The sequence below is a fragment of the Trachurus trachurus genome, assembly GCF_905171665.1.
Source record: "Trachurus trachurus genome assembly, chromosome: 9".
Taxonomy (NCBI): Eukaryota; Metazoa; Chordata; class Actinopteri; order Carangiformes; family Carangidae; genus Trachurus; species Trachurus trachurus.
Window position 1 is genome coordinate 11,981,129 of NC_139895.1, and position 23,425 is coordinate 12,004,553.

A 23,425-nucleotide genomic window follows, 5' to 3' on the forward strand; every position below is an offset into this window, starting at 1 on the left:
TCACTCTGCATAGTAGGACTCCTACTTGTTGTATTTTAGTTTTTTTTTTTTTTGTACAATGAAAAAACATGTGGAATGAAATTTTCAGATGTCTTACATGTTTCTGAAGCCAAAATTAAAACAGATAAATCACTGTTTTTCTTGAGAGACTCTCTTTCACAAAAATGCATTTTTCTCAGCTTTCTAGAAAAAAAGTGGTCTTTTTGGTGCAACCAGGCTCTATTCAACTTAAGATAAATTAAGAATGGAACAAGGTACAAACAAATGGTTTTTCCCTAGTTAAATAGAGAGTCTCCTCTTTCCTTTGAGCTATTTTGTGTTTTCAGAGTCATAATACAAAATATTCTCTTGGTCTTAAAATATTACTCAAAATGCCCCGAAACACTGGCACCTGGCACTGACCATTTTATAAAAGGGCTGGCACTCAATGAGTTAAGAGAGTGCCTTGGAATTTTTCTTTTGTTTTCCCACATCCTTGATCCCTTGCCAAAGAGCACCTCTTTTTAACAACAAGTCCACGAAGCGCTCCTTTGTTTGAAAATCTTTTGTTGGATTGTGTATTTGATGAGTTTGATGAGGGAAACCAAGAAATCCCATTAGCCTCCGTAGCGTAGCTCTGAGCAGCTCGCGGCTCTGCTCCGCCGTTCTAAAAATAACTTGCGCCGACAATTAAAGGTAACAAACCTACTGCTATGACTATAGGGATTATGGCAATGGGCCAATTTGCCAAAATGTTGAACTATCCCTTTAAATCCTTGTTAAAGCCTCATGATGTCGACTGGGAGTTTTCACTCCTCACCAGGCCGGTGAAGTTAGTGAATGAGTAGATGGTTTGTTTTTATAGGAGGAGTGGGTACGTGGTGTGTGTATGTGTGCATCTTCTGTCTGCATATATGTGTGTAATCGTAGCACAACAGGGGCACATGTGTACACACTGTCTGACCCACGTGTGTGTGTGTGTGTGTGTGTGTGTTTTTCCATAGCCTTGGCATTTCTGCTAAAACGCACACATTCTTCAACACACACGTGTGTTTGATATTTATAGCTGCGACACTGACGTCACCTTGGCAACCAACGCTGAGGGGCAGGATTAAAAAAAAAAAAAAAAAAATCACCACTTCCTGTTTGGGAATCTTCAACTTGGGCCAAACACACACACACACACACACACACACACACACAACCACACAGACACACACACACACACACACACACACACACACACACACACACTCACCCCTCCTCCCTGACGACCACATTTGCACTTCATTAGGGTTTTAGTACACACTGGTGCTTTTAGTACAATTTTCCTCATTGTTGGTTTTTGGCATCACAAATTTCCAGACAAAGGCACACACACACACACACACACACACACACACACACACACACACACACACACACACACACACACACACACACACACACACACCTCACAGCCTGTAGCTATTCACAAAAACACGCAACTCTAAATTTAGTTCTATGAAAAGAAATAATGCAGCCAGTTACAGTATTTAGTTTTTGTGTTTTCAGATAGAAAACCAGCACTGGCCTGCAACTAAACTTATATTGTATAATTTATATTTCATAATTGATTACTTGAAGATTTTATTTTCCATCCAATCACTGAAGTTATCAGACAGGAGTAAAAACTGCCAGATCAAGGTGATACCTCGGTTTGTAATCTATCATTTCCGCATTTTAAAAAGTTACCAAAATGATAATTTGAATGTTATATTGGTTGCCGATCAACTTTCTGTCAATCAGTCAATTGATAAAACCACTGATTGTTGCACTGTGATTGGATCCAACCACTTTTTCGCTGCTTTATGATGTTTTATTGACCAATTGATGTTACGATTAATGAACGATTCATGACAATGGTCTCATACTGTATGTTGCAGCTCTTACATCACTAGTGTTGATTTTCTTTAACAAAGAAGAACTGTTCCCAGTTCCTGGTTATGACAGTGAACTCTTCTCCTTTTTTTTCTTCTTTTTTTTACAAGATTCAACCAACGTGTTTGTCTTGTCATCATGACATCATTTCCCCATCAGCACTGCGCACTGCGTTTTATCAAGAAACAGGAGTTAATGTATCAGTCAGTTCCTGAGCATCTGGATCACAGACTGGGTATAAACATGGACGTAGACTTCTTTACTTTATCAGGGTATCCGCTGGGTCTTGAAAAGTATTAAAAGGTGATAAATCAATTTGGGGGAAATTAAGACCCTTAAAAAGTATTAAAAAGTATTTTCCGACTTTATAAAGTCTTACATTTTGAAGGTATTTTTTCTGAATTAGCTGTCCAAGAGTTTGAGTCCTAAAAAACATTGTGAAAGTGTGTGAATTTATTCATTTTATTAAAAAACAAAGATGAACCGGTACATAAAAAAGAAAAGAAGATTGTTGTTTTTGTTTTTTGAGAGTGGAGCAATGTTTTTTTGTTTTGTTTTTTGATAAACTTTGCCTTATCCCAGCCTATTTTGAATTCTGTAGCATCATAGTGGTCTAGAGTCTTTATCACAAACTAAAACTGTTACGTTAAAAGTGTCACTGATGTAAATGGTTACAGCTTGAAGTGGTGGTGAGGTATTGAAAAATATTGAGAAGGTCTTGAAAAAGTCTTAAAAAGGTATTCAAATTAACTTCAAGATTCCTGTATATACCCTGTTTATGGTCTTGAATCTATGATGTTCAGTTTTTAAACTAAGAAGGTGTGGCTGCACTTTGATTGACAGATGATGGCACACAAGGCGCCCTGTGATGTAGATTCGTGTAGTCGGTCTGTTTGTATCTCAGGTGACTGGTGAGTGTTGTCCACCACCGGCTCTCTGTCTCTCAGCTGAGACCCAGTCAGACCACAGGACCCAGACCCCCTCTCTCTCTCTGTCTGTGTGTGTGTGTGTGTGTGTGTGTGTGTGTGTGTGTGTGTGTGTGTGTGTGTGTGTGTGTGTGTGGGCTCCTTCATGATTGAACGAGCAGATAAGTGAGTGAGTGAGTGGACGGTCCGGTCTGAGACGGGGAGCCTCCCTCTGAGTCACGCTGGCTGCCCTACATGGGAAAAACACTGAGACGCCCGAAGGCTGATGCAAACCTGGAGTAAGGGCTGTGGTGACAAAATGTGGAAGTGAAGGCCAGACTCTCCCTCTCTCTCTCTCTTTGTGTGTGTGTGTGTGTGTTACGACACTCATGTCATGCATCAACACACACTAAGTTTATAATAAGTAGATGCTCCCCTCCTCCTCCTCCTCCTCCTCATGTTTCTTAATTAATTCCATGTGCCTGTTTGTTCGGCTTCTTCTTCCCAAACTTTCCCATCACAATCAATGTCTCCACCTTTTTAAAATTAGGTTTAAAAATGTCCTCACCACTCGGGTCTCCAGAGCTTTTCCAGTCAGAAATAGCCACAGTGGGAACTCTCTCAGTAAAAAACCTGCTCTGACCTTCAAGTTTAAAAGGCTCCGACTGAGGGAGAGTTAGCTCATAGAGCAGGTTATGGAAACTGGCGGACATGTGGTCGTTCTCACATTAACAGCAACTCTCAGGCTGGAGGAAAAAAGCCAATGTTTGACTTTTTGAACAGTCCTGTGAGTGAGTGTGTGTGTGTTTATTTCTATATAACTATAGACGTATTAGGTGACTCAGATTTATCCTCTCCTCTTCTCTACAGACTGGTATGATGGATAGATAGCAGAGGGAGGAGGAGAAGATGTCTTTCTTTGGCTTGGACTGTGTCAGGAAGAAAGAGGAAGGTAAGCTGGATAATATGTGTTCATAATGTCCATAGCTTCTGTAATCTGACTTAATATGCCCATTTTATGACATATTAAAGGGATTCTTCACCCAAATTCGACAATTCACCAATTTTCTACTCACCGTCATGCCGAGGAAGGGTTTGGAGAACTTTCAGAGTCATCAAAACACTTTAGGAGTTCCAGGGGGGGTCCGGCTGGCAACAGATTTTCATATAATGGTGGCAGATAGAGTTCACTTTTGAATCGTCCAAAACACACACTATGAAACATCCAGATACCTCCATTCTGCTCGTCCGTACTGACCCAAGTGTCTTGAAGCCGCCACATGAAAAAGTTGTTTGGAAAAAATAATTTGATCTCTGTTTTTAGCCTTGTTGTAGCAGTAGCTCCCAGTGGCTCTGTTGGTGTTTGTGTGCATGCGCAAGAAGACATGGAAGAACATCTTGCAGCAAATTTCACACAGCCACTGGGATCTACTGCTACAACAAGGCTAAAAACAGAGATCACATTATTCTTTCCAAACGACACTTGGGTCAGTACAGACCAGCAGTATGGAGGTATCTGGATGTTTCATAGTGTGTGTTCTGGACGATTCAAAAGTGAACTCTATCCGCCGCCATTATATGAAAATCTGTTGCCAGCCGGACCCCCCCTGGAACTCCTAAAGTGTTTTGATGACTCTGAAAGTTCTCCAAACCCTTCATGGGCATGGCGGTGAGTAGAAAATTGGTGAATTATTGATTTGGGGTCAAGTATCCCTTTGATATGCCCATTTTATGGGCAATTGATAACATGTTTTATTTTCAGCTACAAAACTGAACAAACTCATCCAACTCTTGACCAGAACAGTTTCAGTAGCTGTTGTTTTGTCATTGGATCATATGACATGAATTTCCTTGTGGGAGGTTTTTCAGTTGGTCAAAGACATTAGTGGTTAAAGTGACAGAAAACATACAGTGTACATAAACCAGACAGTGTGCAACACCATTTACTGTAAGCTTGTGTTGAATCAGCTCCAAAGACATGGAAGTAAATCTTAAACCCAAACCATCTTGGTATCTGTGTGGCTAAAGCAGCTACCGCTACGTAGCAGTAACAGATTCATTAACAACTGTTTACAAACGAGTCTAAAAGAAAATTTCTTTTTTTCACTCACCAAGAGCGGTGGAAGAGGTGGATCGTTGCACGTTAGTATTGAAAACATGTGGATATTTTTGTATACATCTACTAAAACCAAACCAATTACATGTTAAATTTATAGTCATAAGCTTTGTTAATGACTATATAATAAACCATTTATGACATTTTCTCTATCAAATGAAACATATTCAAAACTACCATTCGAATAAGGCAGTCAATACTTGAAATGAATGTCTCTCTATTTGGGGTTTAACTCCTGTTTACATCTGTCCTCTGATGTGCTTTGGGTAAAATTTTCCATTACATGAATAAAGACCATGATATGAGTAAATGATTGTTGTAAATTCATGTAAACTGATAAGAATGATTTCTGTTTTTTCATACCAGAGCGGGAGAGGAAGCTCCGTGCCAACGACAGAGAGTACAACCTGTCCTTTAAATATGCAGTAAGTATTTACATGATTGTCTTCTGTAAATACTGTATGAGAAGGGCCTATACTGTCGATGTCCCCCACTCACTGAGACACACATGGACATCAGCTGAAAGTCCTATTGTTCTCCAGGAATCAGGCTTCCTAAGAATAGAGAAGGGGGAATTTACAGCGGACGCAGCCCACATACGTTTCAGACAAAACAGTCGACCACCACTTTTTGTTCGTTTCAGATATTTACAAGAACAAACTCTGCCGCGGGGCGTGTCTTGCTGCTTGAGTGTGTCTGGCCGTTATCAGGAGACTGGACGCCGGCCAAAGTCACTACTGAGTAAAAACTCATTATCCTTCGTTTGCCGCTATGGTCAAGGTCAAAACTCTGTATCAGTAAGATATTAAAACAGAAAACAGATGCATGGTGAACTGGCCACACAGCTCAATGTTTCACAAAAAGCTCCATTAGAAAAGAGAGGCATGAAATATTTAATGTAAACTGAGCAACCAGCAGAAGTTCAGCAACAAGAAGCTTTACTTACCTCACAATTCATATTTTGACAAACAATCAAAAGACAGAGATTATACAGGGATAATAAAGTTAAAAAGGTAATGAAACTGGATATTGTCATGACAAACTGATATTGAAAAGTGGAAGTTAAGAAAAAGAATAAACTTTCTTATCATGTCACTATCGGTGTTGCTGCAAAGAGATACAAAAAAAACAAATTAAGTATTTAATTATACAATTAAACAATATAATAAGGAAAAAAGAACAGTAGATAAACATGTATTTCAGTGTCCTTCATGGACAAATACATACATGTACAGAAACTGTAACATACACACGTATTTCAACTTTAAAATGTAAAGGTTATTTATCTCTTCCTAATCCTCTTTCTTCCCTTTTCACTTTCAATTTGTTAAAATGCTAAAATGATCCTTTGTATTACAAGAATAAAACTAGTGGAAAATATTAAAACGTGCTGTTAACCCTCATCTTTCCTGTTTATGTGTTTAAACATGGTGTCATTAGTGAAAAGACATGTAGTGATAAAGTGAGGTGGGAGTCGCAGTGCAGCTGCTCCTGCTCCTGATAAGATCCACCTGGCGCAGAGCGAACGCCTCCCACCAGCTCACAAACATCTGAACTCACAGGGATTCTTCACACAGACACCATAACAACCCGCTTCCCTCTGAGCGTCTTATCAACGATTCATATCAGGAGGATCTATCCTGACGATCACTGCACTGCTCTGTTTTGGTAGAATCGACCAAATTAACCTCAGAGTAATCAGACACATCCTCAGAGCGAGTGCTAAAGCAAATGCACAGTCACTTCCAAGAAACTCAACTATTTAAATGTGACATTAAACTGTTCCTCTTAAATTTACTTAGGCTACTTACTGGTTCTGTGCCACAAGTGATGTGAAACGGCCACAAAAATCACCACACAATAGAAACAAGGAGTGAGATATTTATTGTTGTCGTGTCCTAGTTCCATTTATATCATTGACGGTAGACTAAATATTAGGAACTGTTGTTGGAGTAAGTCGATATGGTCAACAGCAGCAATTAAAATGACATAAAACAGCCTCTGTCAGACAGTTAGAACAAAAAGAGTTGTACGTAGGGAGTAAACAGACTATAAATGATGCATATTGGCTTGTGTAGAAGAGACATGTCCGTATCATGTCACACATTTTGTGAGTTACAGGTCTTAATGCAGACAAATGCACAAAGACAATTTGAGCAAAAGAGTATATTAGTATTTTATGCATTATCAGTTTTGAAGACAGTATCTGTTTAGTCACACACAGAAATGTTGAGAAAAAAGTGACATACGGTAACATTACAATCTGTTACACGTGGTCAAATATAATTTGCATTGAACGGTCATTCATCCAGCTTTTCACAATATAGACAGATAATAGGAAGCAATATTTAATTTGGGATTAAAAATTTTGCAAACAATCAATATTAGAGCCCTGTTAATATTTTCTTCTTCTTAAACAAAGTTGTTCAGAGAAACTATTCACAGCTGAACCCTCTTGGATACAATCAGTCCAAGCTTTCTTTAATGGGGTGGCTATGTTCATTATAGTTGTCAGTCTTAAGGATACACTTGACATTTTTAAGTACAAAAAATGTTGAATGTAGCCTAACTAAACCGTCACCTCCTGCAGATCCACCCTGTGGGGAAGTGTATTAATTTCTCCCTTAAAGTAGAAAATAGGTCACTCAGCCACTGGGAGGTCAAAGGTCAAGATTTGTGGATGTGGATGTGGCTGCTTTCTTTGGTTCAAGAACCTGGACCTGGTTGTTTAAACAAAAGTGTATGACAGTATTTGTTCTGTCTGCTGACCAGTTGTCCTGTAAACCTGTCACATACCTAGTAAAAAACAAACACAAAAACCTAAATCCTTATCTGTCTGTCTGTAACCTAACACCTAAAGTTACAACCTGACATTTTGATCTTTGAGTAAACAAAAGATCATAAAAGCAGATAAACATTAGTTCAAGCCATGAATGTGATTAACCCATCACGCAAGTCTTCTATCATACCGGATGCATGAGGCCATGTAGCCTATCAATTAAAAAAAAAAAAAACCCCAGAACATTCATGCAAAATCGTCCACAAAATAACCCAATTGCTATATGTTCAGTTGCCAGTTTATGTACAGCAACACAGATTCTTTTTCTATTTTTCATTTGTTGTGCCAGCAGGAAATGCCTGCAAAAAAAACTAGCATGTCCTTTTTTTTTCTTTTTCTTTTTCTTTTTTTTTTTTTTTTTTTTTTTTAAAGTTACAAAACATTTATTTAATTAAAAAAACATTAAATCATTTAAAAATGTAGGGATCGGATACTTAACTCGGACAAACCTTCATAGAATATGCCTTAAAGGTGTACAGAAATGGCCGTTTGTCCTGTTTGTCGCGCCGAGTTGTCACGAGCTGCAACACGAGTTTACCCGAGTGAGGAAAACGAATTTGATTGGTCGTTATCGAGCGGGCGGGATATTCAAAGCTTGGGGCGAGCCCGAGCTCTGTGTGTGTGTGCGTGTCTCAGACGTTTGAATGACGGATGACGGATCCAATATCAGTGGCTGGTGAATCGTGTACAGGCTGACGTATAATCCGTGCGCCTGCATTATCCAATGCGAAAAAAAAAATACACACTTTCATCCCGGATTTACTCAAAAATAGAATTTTGCACAAAGTTTGGCCTACAACGTCTGAAAGATGAGTTATCACATTAATTTTATGACCCAAAGTGGGCTCAAATTCAATTTTCTTTTCTGTACACCTTTAAAGAAGGTTAACTGCCAGAAGCTAAACCTAAGCCACGCCCCTTCACGACGTAGGTCCGCCCACCTTTCGCCACCTGTCGCCGTCACCGGAAATGACGACAACACGTTACCATGACTGCAGCTGTCCACCTGCCGACCATTTAGCTAAATGTCTCTGGCTAAACTCAACTCAAAACTGATCGTCTCCACTTTTTTTTTGTTTTTTTGTTTGCTGATCACGCTTCATGGACATTAATCCGCCATTGACAACGTGTGCTCCTCCTTCCTCTGTCGCCGTTTTCACCAGGTCAGCGATCAATCCGCTTCTGCCGCGGAGCCAAGATGGCGGCCGTTGACGGAGAGAAGTGTCCAACGTTTTTCATTACGTTCTTTGACCGTGAAGAGTTCGTCATGTCGCCATACCTGTCAGTTATGCACCTAAAATAGCAACTGTAGGTATGGAAATATGCAAATAGTGACAATGAATTATGCTTTTATTGTTAAAAAATAATAAATAAACAATAAGATGACATTATTACACAACATAGGAACTTTTAATGGTAATAAGGAAATCAGGGAACTAGCTAACTTGTCAACAACACTGAAGAAAACTTTTTGTCCTGCCTCTTTGTCTTTGAGAAAAACTGAGATTCAATATGGCTATTTTTAATTTAAAGGAGGAGGATCTGTTTGTTGTTGTGCTTTGCAGAATTGAGTTACACTGAGACCAAATAGTCTGTTTCCCTTGAACGAACTCTCCTGTTTTCCCTCAACCCAGCGCTGCTAATACCATTTATTTACCCGTTCGACAGTGACATTTATTATACAGTTTAGATATGAACACTAAGCAGTAACAGCAAAGACAAGAGATCACAGAGATGGACCACAGAAGGATGTTGTATAATAAAAAAAACTCTGCTTTCTTTTTGTCCCAATCACTTGATCGCTAACGTTTGTGTCCTGTTGGTTTCGCAGCCTCTGCCACTGAACTCAAACAAAACCTTTTCAGCACACTAAACTCCACCCAATACCCACAACCTTATTTTAGGTTCCTCTTAAGCGAGATTCAATAGGCCTACTACGTGTGTATGAATTAGAATCTTTGAAATATAAAGCTATAGGAAAACCTCAAACATCCATAAGCAATGTCTTGAGAGCTGATGTAGCTATTTTCCCTTCTCCAGACAAACGCCATCAAGACCTCCAAGTACAACCTCTTCAGCTTCCTACCTCTCAACCTGTTCGAGCAGTTCCAGAGGATTGCAAACGCCTACTTCCTTTTTCTGCTGGTGCTTCAGGTGAGAGAAACAAACACACACATACACCCAAACATTTCCATCAAGCTGTCAAAACAAATGTCATGCAAATGCTTGGAAATGTATTTCCATGATTACATGATGCAAATGAGGATGAGATAGGATAATTTATTAGTCCCACGTTGGGTTAATTTGTAGAGTAGACTTGTTTTTCTCAGGTTGGTTGACGATGACGAATGACGACATACTGTGTGATTGGTGTGATTATGCCACAGTGTTTGGCAATGACGAGCGATATTGCAGGTTTACCACCTCAGGGCGAGTAGTTGTTGGGCCCCTGTTGACCTCTATTATGCATGTAGTTTCATTATTTTCCAGAAATGACATGCAGAGAAACCAAACTGCACTCTACAGCTGAAATGTTGATCCATCAGTTTGTCAAATGGTAGACTTGATAAATCAGATTACTCTTAATTCTAAAGGAAAAATACCAAAAACTGTGTACAAAATACAATTTGATATGATTTTCATGGTCATTCCAGACATAAGAACAGTTTACAAATGTGAATTAAAGCAGAAGTAAGTGATATATTTGTGTTAATATAAGTCTTAAATAGTTATATCTTCCGACAGCAATCACTTACATAGAGTGTTTGAACCGAAACACGGGTCTGTCAGTCACTCTGCTCTGCTCTGAGCCGAGGAGAAAACATTTATCGTATCCTACAGTTTTTATCCAATGAGGAGAGAGAACGGCATGCAGGGCTGTGTGTGCAGCCAAGGGACGCCGTGAATGTGGTGACGTAGGGACGAGGACTGTTATGGTGCGTTCAAGGAAACTCGTAACTCGTGTTTTTCTGACCTGTGAAGTCGTACCAGTTTGATCTGGTACGAGTTCACGGGTCGGAAGTTACGAGTGGCCGTTATAGTGACTTTCACAGGTAAAACAGGTCGGAAAAACACGAGTGGGTTGCCTGGAACACTACAAAATCGTAAGTCGTGACTTGAAGCTGTAATTTACGGTTTCAAAAGCCTGCCTGGAACGCAGCATTAGCCAAAACGACCGGATCGCTTACTTCTGCTTGAAGTACATAAATGTATTGATATATTTATCTCATGTATGTCAGTCGCTACCAGCAGCATGTACAAGTCAGTCTTAATAGTATCATTGATCAGTTATTACTAACTGGACACCAACCAAGTGGCACCAACCACCAACATACCATCATGACTCTACAGGAGATCCATCCAAAATTGAGTCGCACTAGTTTACGATCACTTGTAGATGTGTCATGTCTCCCAACATCCCACAAATACAAGAAAAGCTCTGTAATTATTTAGACAGCATGAGGGAATAAACAGTTTAAAGACCTCTGTTATTTAAATCAAAGACTGTTTAAGGCTCCTCAAAGCATTTTAGGTGTTCAGAAGAACTCAAGATACACAGAGATAAATACAAGAGTTTGTTTCTTCTTATTTATTTTTAGAATGAAAACCCAATGAAATGAACATCTTACTGTACTAACAGCATGACAACATGACGGAGGTGTGAGAATCACTGTCACACATACATGCAATTCAACACGACACACGGCAGCAGTTCTCACACTGAAGCTGCAGGATATGAACGACTCAAGTTCAGTTTAAGGAAGTGTAATATCCAGTACAGGAAATTGCCTCATTATCTGCAAAACAGTGGCGTTGCCCCACAGTCTGCTGCGGTAGCTCTGCTGACGGAGGAGGAAGGAGGAACTGGAGCTCTGCAGCAGCTTGGAATCAAAACTGAAACATGTTCAGTTTTATTCAGTATTAAAGAATTTCAGTTTAACCTGTTTATGTATCAGAATCTAAATCTCACAGTTGAAACATTATTAAAGTCGAGTGCAAAATCAAACAGAACATTGATACTGTGTTCTATAAACTAAAGTTCAGTGTCTGCACATGTTTATTGACTGTATGTTAATCAAAAAGAAGAGTTTTCTTCTCCTTGATTAACATAACACACCCACTAATGCACTCACACACTTCTTATTGTCTTTGAAGACGCACATTCTTCTTCTCACCACATTCCTCCAGCTTCTTTCCGTTCAGGCCAGGTTTATGTAGAGTTTATTTCCTCTTTATGTTTCTGCAGATATTTATTGTGTGCTGAGTCTGTAAGTCATTGACCTGTCATTGTCATGTGTGAGTGTGTGTGTGTGTGTGTACTTCTCTTTTGGCTGAAATGTTGAAGACTTTCTGTCTCCCTTCATGATTTTCACGTTCTACTATTATATATTTAGTAAATCTGTGTTCGTGTGTGTGTTTGTGTTCTGCAGGTGATTCCTCAAATCTCCTCCCTGTCCTGGTTCACCACTGTTGTGCCTCTGGTCCTCGTGCTGACGGTCACAGCTGCCAAGGATGCCACTGATGATATTGTGAGTGTTTATGGTGATTTTACAGATTATTAGTGCAGTAAACAACCCCCACCCTAAAAAAAAAAAAAGCCACAAAGGTCAGGTCGTCAGCTGTTTTGTAATTTTTTTTAATTAAAGATACTTCAAGGGATAATTCAACATTTTGGCAAATTGGCCCATTGCCATAATCCCTATAGTCATAGCAGTAGGTTTGTTACCTTTAATTGTCGTGCAAGCTATTTTTAGAACGGCGGAGCAGAGCCGCGAGCTGCTCAGAGCTACACTACGGAGGCTCATGGGATTTCTTGGTTTCCCTCATCAAATACACAATCCAACAACTCCAAAACGCTCTGGTGGACAAGCTGTGAGAGTTGTTTTAGAGGCAAATGCAGAGACTGCTTGCCGAAAAACTGCCCCCGACAGGAACGCACATCAGCGGTTTTGCATGTATTTGCCTCTAAAACAACTCTGTCGCATAACGTTCTGTTATTATCTCATAGCGTGGTGAATGTGCAGGTCACAACTTGTCCACCAGAGCGTTTTGGAGTTGTTGGATTGTGTATTTGATGAGTTTGATGAGGGAAACCAAGAAATCCCATTAGCCTCCGTAGCGTAGCTCTGAGCAGCTCACGGCTCAGCTCCGCCGTTCTAAAAACAGCTTGCACTGACAAATAAAGGTAACAAACCTACTGCTATGACTATAGGGATTATGGCAATGGGCCAATTTGCCAAAATGTCTGGATCTCCTGAAGGTGTGAACATACTGACAGAGACGGACATTGTGCACATGACTGAATGACTGATCGTTTACTTGGCTGACCAGTAATAAATCAGAGAAGCATATCTCAAATTTGGGAAATGTGGGCAAATGAGAAGCTTTATTTAGGTGTTAAACTTTTGAGTTTATCATTAAGTTCCATGGTATTAGACTGGTACCAGTATCCAGTCTGCACAAACAGACAGAGCCTTTAATTTTCTTTTTGACTGTGGGAAAAAGTAGTTTCACTGTCGTCAGTGATCTCGTGCTAATCACTTAAACAAGTTGTCATCTCATTCTCAGTGACTTGTTGTGCGTCACGTTCACACACACAACAGTACGTGCGAGTTAGCACCGACAACATAAACATTTGTCAGTCTGCTCCATGTCAAATTGAAGCTGCTGTGGCTTCATTCAAGCACATTTCAACCTCAGTCAACCACAGGCTGCAGTTTCAGAAAGGGTCTCGGGGCCAATAGAAACCGAAGATTTGTACAGTGAGTGTGCTGCATGTTTTGTTTTCTGAGGAATTGGTAAAAGGATTGTGCAACGGCTTCATCATCAGGCAGATTTGTTGGACATAGTTTGGTCACACAGGAGGTCATCTGGGAGTTGAGGCCGATGAAGCAATAAGAAAAAATTCCCCTGTTGCCAACAAACACCTACGGTTCTGACCTGTGACAGCTGACCTTTAATGTGCGTTGGACAGGAAAACGTTTTTTTTTGTTGTGTTTAGTTTTTTAATGGACTTTTTTTTTTCTTCACAAGAACAGAGACAGAACAAAATGTACCTGTAAAACAATGAAAGGAAAGTGGGTTTTCATTTCAGCTGTCAACCAAACAAACGTGTGTGTACAGTATGTGAGTGTGTGAGTGTGTGTGTGTGTGTGTGTGTGTGTGTGTGTGAGACTAGGGCACCCAATAAGCTAATGCCAAACCACCAAGAGGAAATAACTGCTGTAATGGGTTAAACATTAGCTCGAGGAGGAGAACAAGAGACTTTTTGTTACTGCAGCAGCGACCAGAGTGTCCTGAACCTTCCTCCTCACCGCCACTCACCTGTTCATATACTGCGATCGCTATAGTATTATATGTGACCACAAGAGTACAAGTATTAGTATTTATTGTATTATTATGACAGAGTCACTTAACTTTATGTCGAACAATTTCACTTATTTCTTGATATACATAGAGATTATTTCTTTTTATTTGTTTTTTTTGCGAAAAGCTTCATTTTTCCACTGATTATAGAGCAATGATTCTCCACATACAGTATGTGGCCCCTCAAACCTGGAGACATAATGATTTATAACCTTTAGGGGCCGTGCGCACCAGGAAGCACATGGCTCAGACGCCTCTACACATGTGTATGAAGTCTGCTCTATGTTGTAAAAGCCGTACAGTTGACATCAGCTCTACAGATACGTCTGATTTGTTCACATCAGGATCCAAACATAAAACCATCCAAACCAACGAAAATGGTAAAAATTTCACAAAATACAAAATGCTGAAGTGAAAAGGTTGGGAACCAAACTGTTGGCTTTTAAAATGAATGGTTTTTATCTTTTAGCCGGAGGTGATCTTCCACATTTATAGACACAAGTTCACACTGTGTTGAGGTGTTAACGAAGACTGTCACAGGAAATCCTCAGCCTGTCATTGAAACCAAGATAAAACCCAGAGAGTTTGACTCTGAAATAACAAGTTAATTTCCTTGGATTTCTTTGGAAGTTTAACTTTGTTTTTTTTTTGTTTTTTTTTATCTTGAGTCTGTTTTCTGTATTTCCTGTAATTTTAGTCAGTAGAGACAGACATGTGGACCTGCATCCTCTGGCTTCGTGACAGAAGGAAATTTGAGAGTTCCTGTTCTGAGCAAAACTGTCTGATTTCTGACATGAACAGAGTTACAGTAATCACTAAAATGGTAAATTACTGTAAGGAAATGTCTGTCTGTCTTCCTTAAAGGGACAACGAGGAGTTTTGGAAAAGCGAAGCGTTTTCACACTACATTTATGAGCCTCCGCGCGCACCGTACATTTCTTTGACCGGGCGCAAGACGGACTCATGTTTTCATTCATCAATAATTAAAGTCAGAGGTTCAAAGAGGTTCACATACCACCGTAGTTCCGACCATAAACGGCGATGCGGCTGCGTTATTCTCATGATTCGCAACGAAGGAAACGCTGGTCGGCTCGACCAGCACTTCCGCCACCACTAATAATAACAAAATAACGATAGAGACAGAACGATATATTTATCGAAAATGGGCCCATTAACAAGTGTGGGTAGCGGAGATTCATCCACATTAACGTGAGACTTTTTTATAACCGAATAGAAACTCCTTGTTGTCCCTTTAACATGTTAAAACTTAGATAGATAGATAGATAGATAGATAGATAGATAGATAGATAGATAGATAGATAGATAGATAGATAGATGCCTTTATTGTTCCACAGGGAATTTTTTCCTCACAGTCTGTCACATATAACAACTTCAAGAAAAACAAAACACGAAAAACAGCCCAAATTTGTCGACTCTGATCAGACACTGACCACTTTCTCTTGACCAAAGACAAAATAAGACAAAGACAAAAGAGACGACATCATGTGACAGACTGGAGACTCGGAGGAAGGAGGAGGGGATGAGGTCAATGTCAGCTGAATATCTTCTCTCCTACATTGTTACCCTGTCGACAGAGAATTCACAACACACGCTTTTAGTGGTAACCGATTCTTTTCTCAGAAGATATCGATGATCTAGTTTCCTGTGACTCATGCTGCCTTTGTCTTTGTCTGTGTGTGTGTGTGTGTGTGTGTCATCTTTATCAGAACCGCCACAGGAGCGACAATCATGTCAACAACAGAAAGGCTGAAGTCCTTATTGACAGAAAGTAAGTTTCTATGTTTGCACACACACACGGCATTGTGATCATGAGCTTGAGCTTGTGTGTGAAGCGTCAGGCAGCTTCATACACAGGGTTTTTACGGATCCTTAAAAAGTCTTAATAGGCATTGAATTCATTAATCTAAAAACAAGGCCTTAATTGGCATTAAAATGTCTTAAATCAATTTTTCAAAAGTCTTCAAAATGTTAACACATGGTAAGTGGTATTTTATGGTTGTAATTAGTCTCAAATCTCAAAATAATTGGTAACATTCTGACATAGAGAAGTTAGTGGCGGCCATCACCAGCTCCCAAGTCAGTGTTTGTTTTTTTTCCCGGACTTTTTATGCATTTATTTAGAAAGGACAGCTGGAAAGAGACACAATCCAATGTTCATGTAGCAGTCGCTTTACCTTGGATCACATAGGAAAGTTGGTAAAATTGTCCCTAACCTTATGTAATTGATGTGGTGTTTTTTTTTTCTTTTTTCTGCATCTGTGTTTATTATGAAGTCAGTCTTAAATTTCATTTCAAGTGGCTTTAAAAAAAGTCTTAAAAAGTCTTAAATTTAACTTGGCTTAAGCTGTAGGAACCCTGCATACAGGTGTTTGTGTGTTTTGCGGCTCTGTACAGGTGAGTGTTTATCACAGAGGACAGTATTTGTTATATACCACTTCCTTCATAACCTACGTACAAATGAAACATACCTCTCATATTCTGAATAGCAGACGTCAGGTCAACAGGATACACAACAAGCAGCGAGCGCCGTCCTGCAGCTGCTTCCTGAGGCTGCGCTGGAGAGAGAGTGGAGCTTATTGAAAACACAGAGAATAAACACACCAGTCAAAATACAGGAATGTAGACTACAATCAAAATATACATTAAGTAAAAAGTAAAAAACGAAACAAAAAAATATCCTAGAGTCTACCTCTCCATTTCACCATATATAGAAATCTGCTGCAGAAACACTAATAATATAACAGATACTCACTGAGCACTTTATTAGGAACCTTTGTATATTTGCTTTGCCCGTACAGTTACTCAATCATGTTGCAGCAGACAAAATAATGAGGACGCTGCCCTGGATGAAAGTATTTACTTCCCCTGTAGTGTTTGTCTTTTCCACTGATTGCGCTCTCTCTCTCTCTCTCTCTCTCTCTCGTTAGTTGTTGGGAAAAGCAGCTCTGTGCCTGATGTTTAGGGCACAGCAGGAAACAGCTGTTGTCTTCCTGTTGACCACACAACAGTAAATATGTGAGGAGGAGAGACTGATTGGTCATGTCACCTGGAGAGCAAACAAACCAACATTTTTTACACTGTGTTTTGTTGTTTTTTGTCGTTCTTAGTTGTTTTGTGTTTAACCTATCCTTTTTTTTTTAAGTATATTTTTTGGCCCCTACCTATACTTTTTACTTGCACTTTAAACTGCACTGAATCAAGAGCTGCTACCCCAATTTCGTTGTGTTAAAAGAAATGACAATAAAGAGATTCTGATTCTGACAAACACCATATTCATATTTAATTCAAGTTAAAAAAAAAAAAAAAAACTTAAACCTACATAAAAAAAAAGTTGAATCACTGAATAAAGCAGCTTCTATCTCCAGCAAAGCCTGACATAACATGACCTTTACAATTAGAAATACATTTTGAACTCAACATTCATTCAAAGGATTAAGAGGCATATTTGGTGAATTAAAAAAAAAAATTTAAATACATTTGTGTAGGTGTAATTTGTAGGAAATGCCTGTATGTACCGGTACATAAAACACATAATAAAAACTTTTAAAAAACAGAAATAAATGTACAATGCAGTTTAAAGCAGGCTGTGTTCATCTCTGTTTGTGGACTGGGGTTTTGATACTTTCAAAGTATTTATATAGAAACTAGGCTACAATATTACCTATAATTAAAACAACATGGACGATTCACTTTATACAATATGAGACTTTTAAAACAACATCTTCGTCCTCAGATCTTCATCAGATAAAGTTGCAGAAAATACATTAATTTATCTGAAACCAAAACAGTCTGTTTATAAAGAGATTCCTCCAAGTGTTTTGACAGTCATGTAAATGCCCATTGTCATGATCATTAGTTCACATACAGAGTGTCAGCTTGTCAGAGGGTAAAGTAAACAGATCTGAAGCACCGACATGAACCGGATCATAAAAAACGGAAAACACTCCACAAAGTTTGTGTATCGGCCCGGTTGTTCAAACGTCTTGTTGTTGTTGGCCGACGAACACAGAGACAGATAATACAGGAAACTGGCAGGAACACGCGGTGAAGGAGAAGTAGCTGGTATGAGACTGACCTTGGTGTTGGTGGTTATTTATGATGCCTTCGTCCAAACATCCACTCACCGGCCTGTTTCCTGTTCTCAGACTACGCAGCGAGAAGTGGATGGACGTCCAGGTGGGAGACATCATCAAACTGGAAAACAACCAGTTTGTCACTGTGAGTCAATAATACAAAACATTATTCCATATTCTTCTCTATTACTCAGCACATTTTTTCCACTCAAAGCATTTTATTTACACTTTCTTTTGCTTGTGTTGGTTCTTCTGTGGTTTCACTGTGTGTTTGTTTTTCCAAACCTGCACCATAGAGTTTGTGGTAACTTTTTTACCTCATTACGTGTGTGTCTGTGTGTATTTTTAAGCCTGACCCAGTAATGACCTGCACTCTGGACTCTTTATTTATTCTTGACTTTATTGCTCTACTTTTGCACAAGCCACTTTTCTCCGTTTCACACCATTAACTCACCCTTTTTTTTTCTACTGCATAATTTATTTTTGTATATTTTACATTGAGCAGTACATACAAGCTGTACATTTACTTGTATTCATGCGACCCACACTGTGCAATATTTCAGAACAATATAGATTTTTTTCTATTTAAATAATTTTGTACAAAAAGGTACATATTTTTTGTTTACATATATTTGTACAAAGTGAATGTCTTTATATCTTATTCCTTACTTTCTTTACTGGTCGTGTACTTCTCTGCTACTGTTGCAAGTGAATTTCCCATAATTGGGATTAATAAAAAGTCTTATATGCTATGTCAAACCAGGACCCTGATAATAAAAAGTGCACGATCACAAAACCTCCTCTATTCCCCCCCAAAGCATGAGGAAAGTTTTCAACTGGTGCAAAGTTTCTGAAGAGATTTTTTTGTTGAAAGTTCAATAAACAAGAGATGTTATTTTATTATTGTCGGAGCTCACTGTATTTGTGTCATTGCCTTTGTTATTGATCATATATTAACAGTATGTGCGTATCTGCTGGTTTCATTCTTATTCACACTCTGAGCTCAGTTCAGTGTCGCCTTCATATTTGCTCCTCATACTGATAAACCACCAACGTGTTATTGTGATGCATCTCTGTGTGGTTTCAGGCCGACCTGCTGCTGCTCTCCAGCAGCGAACCACTCAACCTGGTGTACATCGAGACAGCAGAGCTGGACGGGTCAGTCTCTTCTTTTATGTTTAAAATTACAATTAAATCCTTAATTCAAACAGACAGTCTCACTGAGATTCACTCGCATGAAAACGGACATACAGCTATTTCACAGACATACTTTATACATTTTCACATTTTTTAAAAAACATGTTTTTTGTTGCTCATCCCATTTGTATGTATAAAAGAAAATAGAAGTTTGTGCACTTGTTTAACTCGGAGCCAAAGCCACAACAGGTGTTCTTACTTTTTACAATGCTCACTCACTCTTCTACCTTTTCATGGTCATCTGGTTCTGCTTTTCTTCATCCTTCCCTCATCCTCTTCCCCTGATCCTCCTCATCCCTGTTATTTTCTCTTCCACCTGTCTCTCCTGTTCTTTATCTCTCCTCTTCTTCCTCAGAGAAACTAACCTGAAGGTGAGACAGGCCCTGCCGGTGACCGGAGACCTCGGAGACAATATTGAAAAACTGGCAGATTTCAATGGTAAAAAGTGCAAAAACAACAAAAAACATAATAGAAATGCAATCCCATAAAAGCAGAAGGGTTTTGATAGTGGGTTTTGTTGTTCTCTCTCCCTCTAGGCGAGGTGCGCTGTGAGCCCCCCAACAACCGGCTCGACCGCTTCACAGGAACACTAACGTACGCCGGTCAGAAATACCCGCTGGACAACGAGAAGATCCTGCTGCGAGGCTGCACGCTGAGGAACACCGAGTGGTGCTTCGGCCTGGTGCTGTTTGGAGGTGGGGGGAGGAGGGGTCAGGGTGTTATGACCTTGTTCTTCTGGTTACCTGTATCTAGAAGACATGATGTGAGGATTTACTTTCTTCTTTTTTTTTTTAGGTCCAGAGACGAAGCTGATGCAGAACTGTGGGAAGAGCACGTTCAAGAGGACCAGTATAGACCGTCTGATGAATGTCCTCGTCCTCTGTGTGAGTCCGCCATGTTGTTTGTCTGTATAAACCGATCTTAAGATTTCTACCTCTTTATTATTTTGAAATTAGATGAATAAAATCGTCCATTCTCAGGTCATTTCTCAAGTGCAAAGCTGTTGAAGCTTTGAAAACTCCATAAACTATAAAAATGGTTTTAAAATGCATTAAAGGGATATATATTAATGCATGTGCATGTACAGATGTTATGAAAAATAACTTATTTTTCAAGAAATTAAAATGAGCAACAGAGTTTTAGTTGAAATGCCTTTCATTTTCAGTGTTAACTGAGATAAAATTTTAAAAAGGCAAGACTGTTTTATTGAATAAGACTATTATATGCTAACAGGTTCCTAATGCATTAATTTATCTGGAATGATTGATAGATAAAATCAATCTGTTGAATGTTTTGGCCAAATTTGAAGAAGCTATGTCAGGGTGTTGTTGAGATATCACATTCACAGGAATGGGACTGATGTGGCAGCATAAAAACTGAAGATTGCTGCTTTAAGGAAGTTCCCATTCATTTATTACTCTACATTCATATTCACTTATAAATACGAAATTCACAGTTTTGTCTGTTACAGTGTTGAAAGAGCAGGTTCCTGTTTGCTGCCTTCAGTTATGAGATGATTGATTACTGCAGTTATCTGTCCTCATGGATGGGTGGATGTGTTTACTTAGCTTGACCTCCCTCTGTGTCTCTCCGTCATCTCCCTGCAGATCTTTGGTGTTCTGGCCTTCATGTGCACCATCCTGGCGATAGGAAACGGGATCTGGGAGGTGAACGAAGGCTCCCAGTTCACGGTCTTCCTGCCGAGGCAGGACGACAACAAAGAGGCTTTCTCTGCCTTCCTCACGTTCTGGTCCTACGTCATCATCCTCAATACGGTGGTGCCCATCTCTCTCTACGTCAGGTAACAACAAGAAAATGATATGAAACATCAAGTGGGAGCAGTGCAAAGTCTTCAGACTGTATAAAAAAAAAACATGATTGTACTTTTCTTCGTTGTGTCAGTGTGGAGATCATCCGGCTGGGGAACAGTTTCTACATCGAGTGGGACAGGAACATGTACTACTCTCGCAACGACACCCCGGCCGAGGTCCGGACCACCACCCTGAACGAGGAGCTGGGTCAGATCAAGTATATCTTCAGTGACAAAACGGGGACGCTCACTCAGAACATCATGATTTTCAACAAGTGCTCCATCAACGGCAAATCCTACGGTAAGACTCGGTGACACACTGCACTGGGATTTTTAAAAATCTGACTGTAAAATCTGTAAAATATCTGTGATTCTGCGTTTTCAAGTCCAGAACATCTCAAAAAAGTTGAGAAATGTGGTTAATGGTTCTCAAATGTAAAAGGGAAAACTAAATTATCTTCCGTTTGATTGCAATCTCACTATTTGGGCTCATTTTCTCTTTGTGAGGAGGTCCACAGGGAATAATCCTAGGTCCTCCTTGGATTTTTTTATCTTAACTGTTTGCTAAAGGTACTTCAGCGATAGTAAGACGATAGATATGTATACCAGGAACAATCTGGGTTTCAGTATACCTCATCCTCTCTCTGTTTTGTATTTTTAACCTTTTGGAACGAGGTTCACTCATCTCTTTCCTCCCCTTTGCAGGAGATGTGTGCGACTACGCCGGCCAAAGACTAGAGATTACTGAGGTGAGTTGGAATGTGATGATGTAAAAAAAAAACTCCTCAATCCAAAACAGCAAATTTAGGGTTGTTTACTTTGCACAGCCACCCATGTGAGTGACTGGTTGCCATGGTGCCCTCATCGGAGGATAAAACTGTGATCCACTGCCTGGAATCAGCTCAGCTTGACTTAGCGCCTTTTTGTTGGTTTTCCATCGGGCAAAGGTTACAGATAGTTCCTGATATATGTGTTTTTTAATCTAATACAACCCACTTTTAAATGGTCAAACAAGTGCACACCTCTTATTCATTCATTCATTCATGTCTTTATTGCAGACTCATGGTCCATTAGAAGGAAAGTACAATACAAAACAAAAAAACCTAGATTACAAAAAAAAAAAAAAAAGAACAAATAATTTTAAAACAAATGAATGTACAGGCTTTTATGCCAGTGCTCCCTGAGGCTTGATGTGTAGCGAGTACAGCACTTCCTTGGATTAGTTAGAGCCACATTGACGCTGTTCTCTGACTCATCTAGTCTACACATGAATTTGTAAACTGGGTTATGTTACGTTATCTTATATGTAACATTATTTTATTTTATTTATTTATTTTAAAAGGACAATGTACATTAATAACATCAGCTCTTTTCTCTTTTTAAGGAAAAGAGAAAGGAAAAAACCCAACGTAAATGTACCGGAGTTAGCAAATTGCTAATTTTAACCCGCAGTCCTCTGGGAGTTTACATAGAAAAAATGTAATTACAATTAGACAAGACACAGGTAAACAAGACAGACATAGAATCAGACACAATATTGACGGATGAAGTAAAACAGACAGTACAGTAAGAACTCGACCGAGCAAAGCACAGGGATCAGAGGTACAAAAAAGTGTTCTAACAAACATTCAAAACAAAAACCTGACATGCAAAACAAAACACAAAGACAAAGCTTAGTTTCTTAGTTTCTATTAGCTTAGTTTATGTGATGACAGACTGTGAAAACTAATTTCCCCTATCGGACAATAAAGGATATCTACATACGTTTTTAGCAACCTGCAAAACCACACTTTGTTCATCTGAAGTTTGATAAACCGTCAGTCAGTATCTTTGATCGCTCGTCTCTGTGTCACTTTGAAGATGACATTATGATAACTTTAATGGTTAAACAAAACACTGACAGGGTTGTTATCTATCTGCAGAGGAAAAAAAGCAGCACTAGGTATCCAGAGCAAGCAGCATCAAGCTGATTTGAGTTTTGAACAATGTGGTGGAAACACCCTCGAGGGTACAACCACAACTTCCTTCAATATTACAACAGCCTCTCCTTATCCTGTGTGTGAATCTCTCCAACGCTGCAGGGATTTCCATGAAAACTATTTTTGTATTGTTACAAGTGTTACAGATATTTCACCGTGGATTACATCAAGTTTAGATGACTTGTTTTTTCCTTGGACGAAATCAGGTGGATCATCATCA

At 39.3% G+C, this 23,425-nt stretch overlaps 1 protein-coding gene and 1 long non-coding RNA gene across 4 annotated transcripts in view; one reads left to right on the forward strand and one right to left on the reverse strand.

Moving 5' to 3' along the window:
- Positions 1-23,425, forward strand: part of LOC310991503 (phospholipid-transporting ATPase ID-like) — a 49,777-nt gene that overhangs the window by 12,398 nt on the left and 13,954 nt on the right. For all 3 annotated transcript variants that reach the window (XR_014595630.1, XM_083979228.1, XM_083979229.1), the window contains exons 2-14: positions 3,675-3,756; positions 5,287-5,345; positions 9,800-9,913; positions 12,190-12,288; positions 15,853-15,914; positions 18,292-18,364; positions 19,307-19,377; positions 19,772-19,854; positions 19,953-20,111; positions 20,212-20,300; positions 21,024-21,217; positions 21,319-21,527; positions 21,932-21,975. Coding sequence is in view for 2 of the 3 variants with exons in the window: in XM_083979228.1 (XP_083835354.1) it covers positions 3,714-3,756; positions 5,287-5,345; positions 9,800-9,913; positions 12,190-12,288; positions 15,853-15,914; positions 18,292-18,364; positions 19,307-19,377; positions 19,772-19,854; positions 19,953-20,111; positions 20,212-20,300; positions 21,024-21,217; positions 21,319-21,527; positions 21,932-21,975 (1,299 nt within the window). In the remaining variant the exon portion in view is untranslated. The remainder of the gene's footprint in view (positions 1-3,674; positions 3,757-5,286; positions 5,346-9,799; positions 9,914-12,189; positions 12,289-15,852; positions 15,915-18,291; positions 18,365-19,306; positions 19,378-19,771; positions 19,855-19,952; positions 20,112-20,211; positions 20,301-21,023; positions 21,218-21,318; positions 21,528-21,931; positions 21,976-23,425) is intronic.
- Positions 15,452-16,718, reverse strand: LOC310991507. Its single transcript, XR_014595631.1, has 2 exons — positions 16,615-16,718; positions 15,452-15,710 (listed from the first exon to the last, which is right to left on the reverse strand). It is a non-coding gene; the product is annotated as an uncharacterized lncRNA (long non-coding RNA).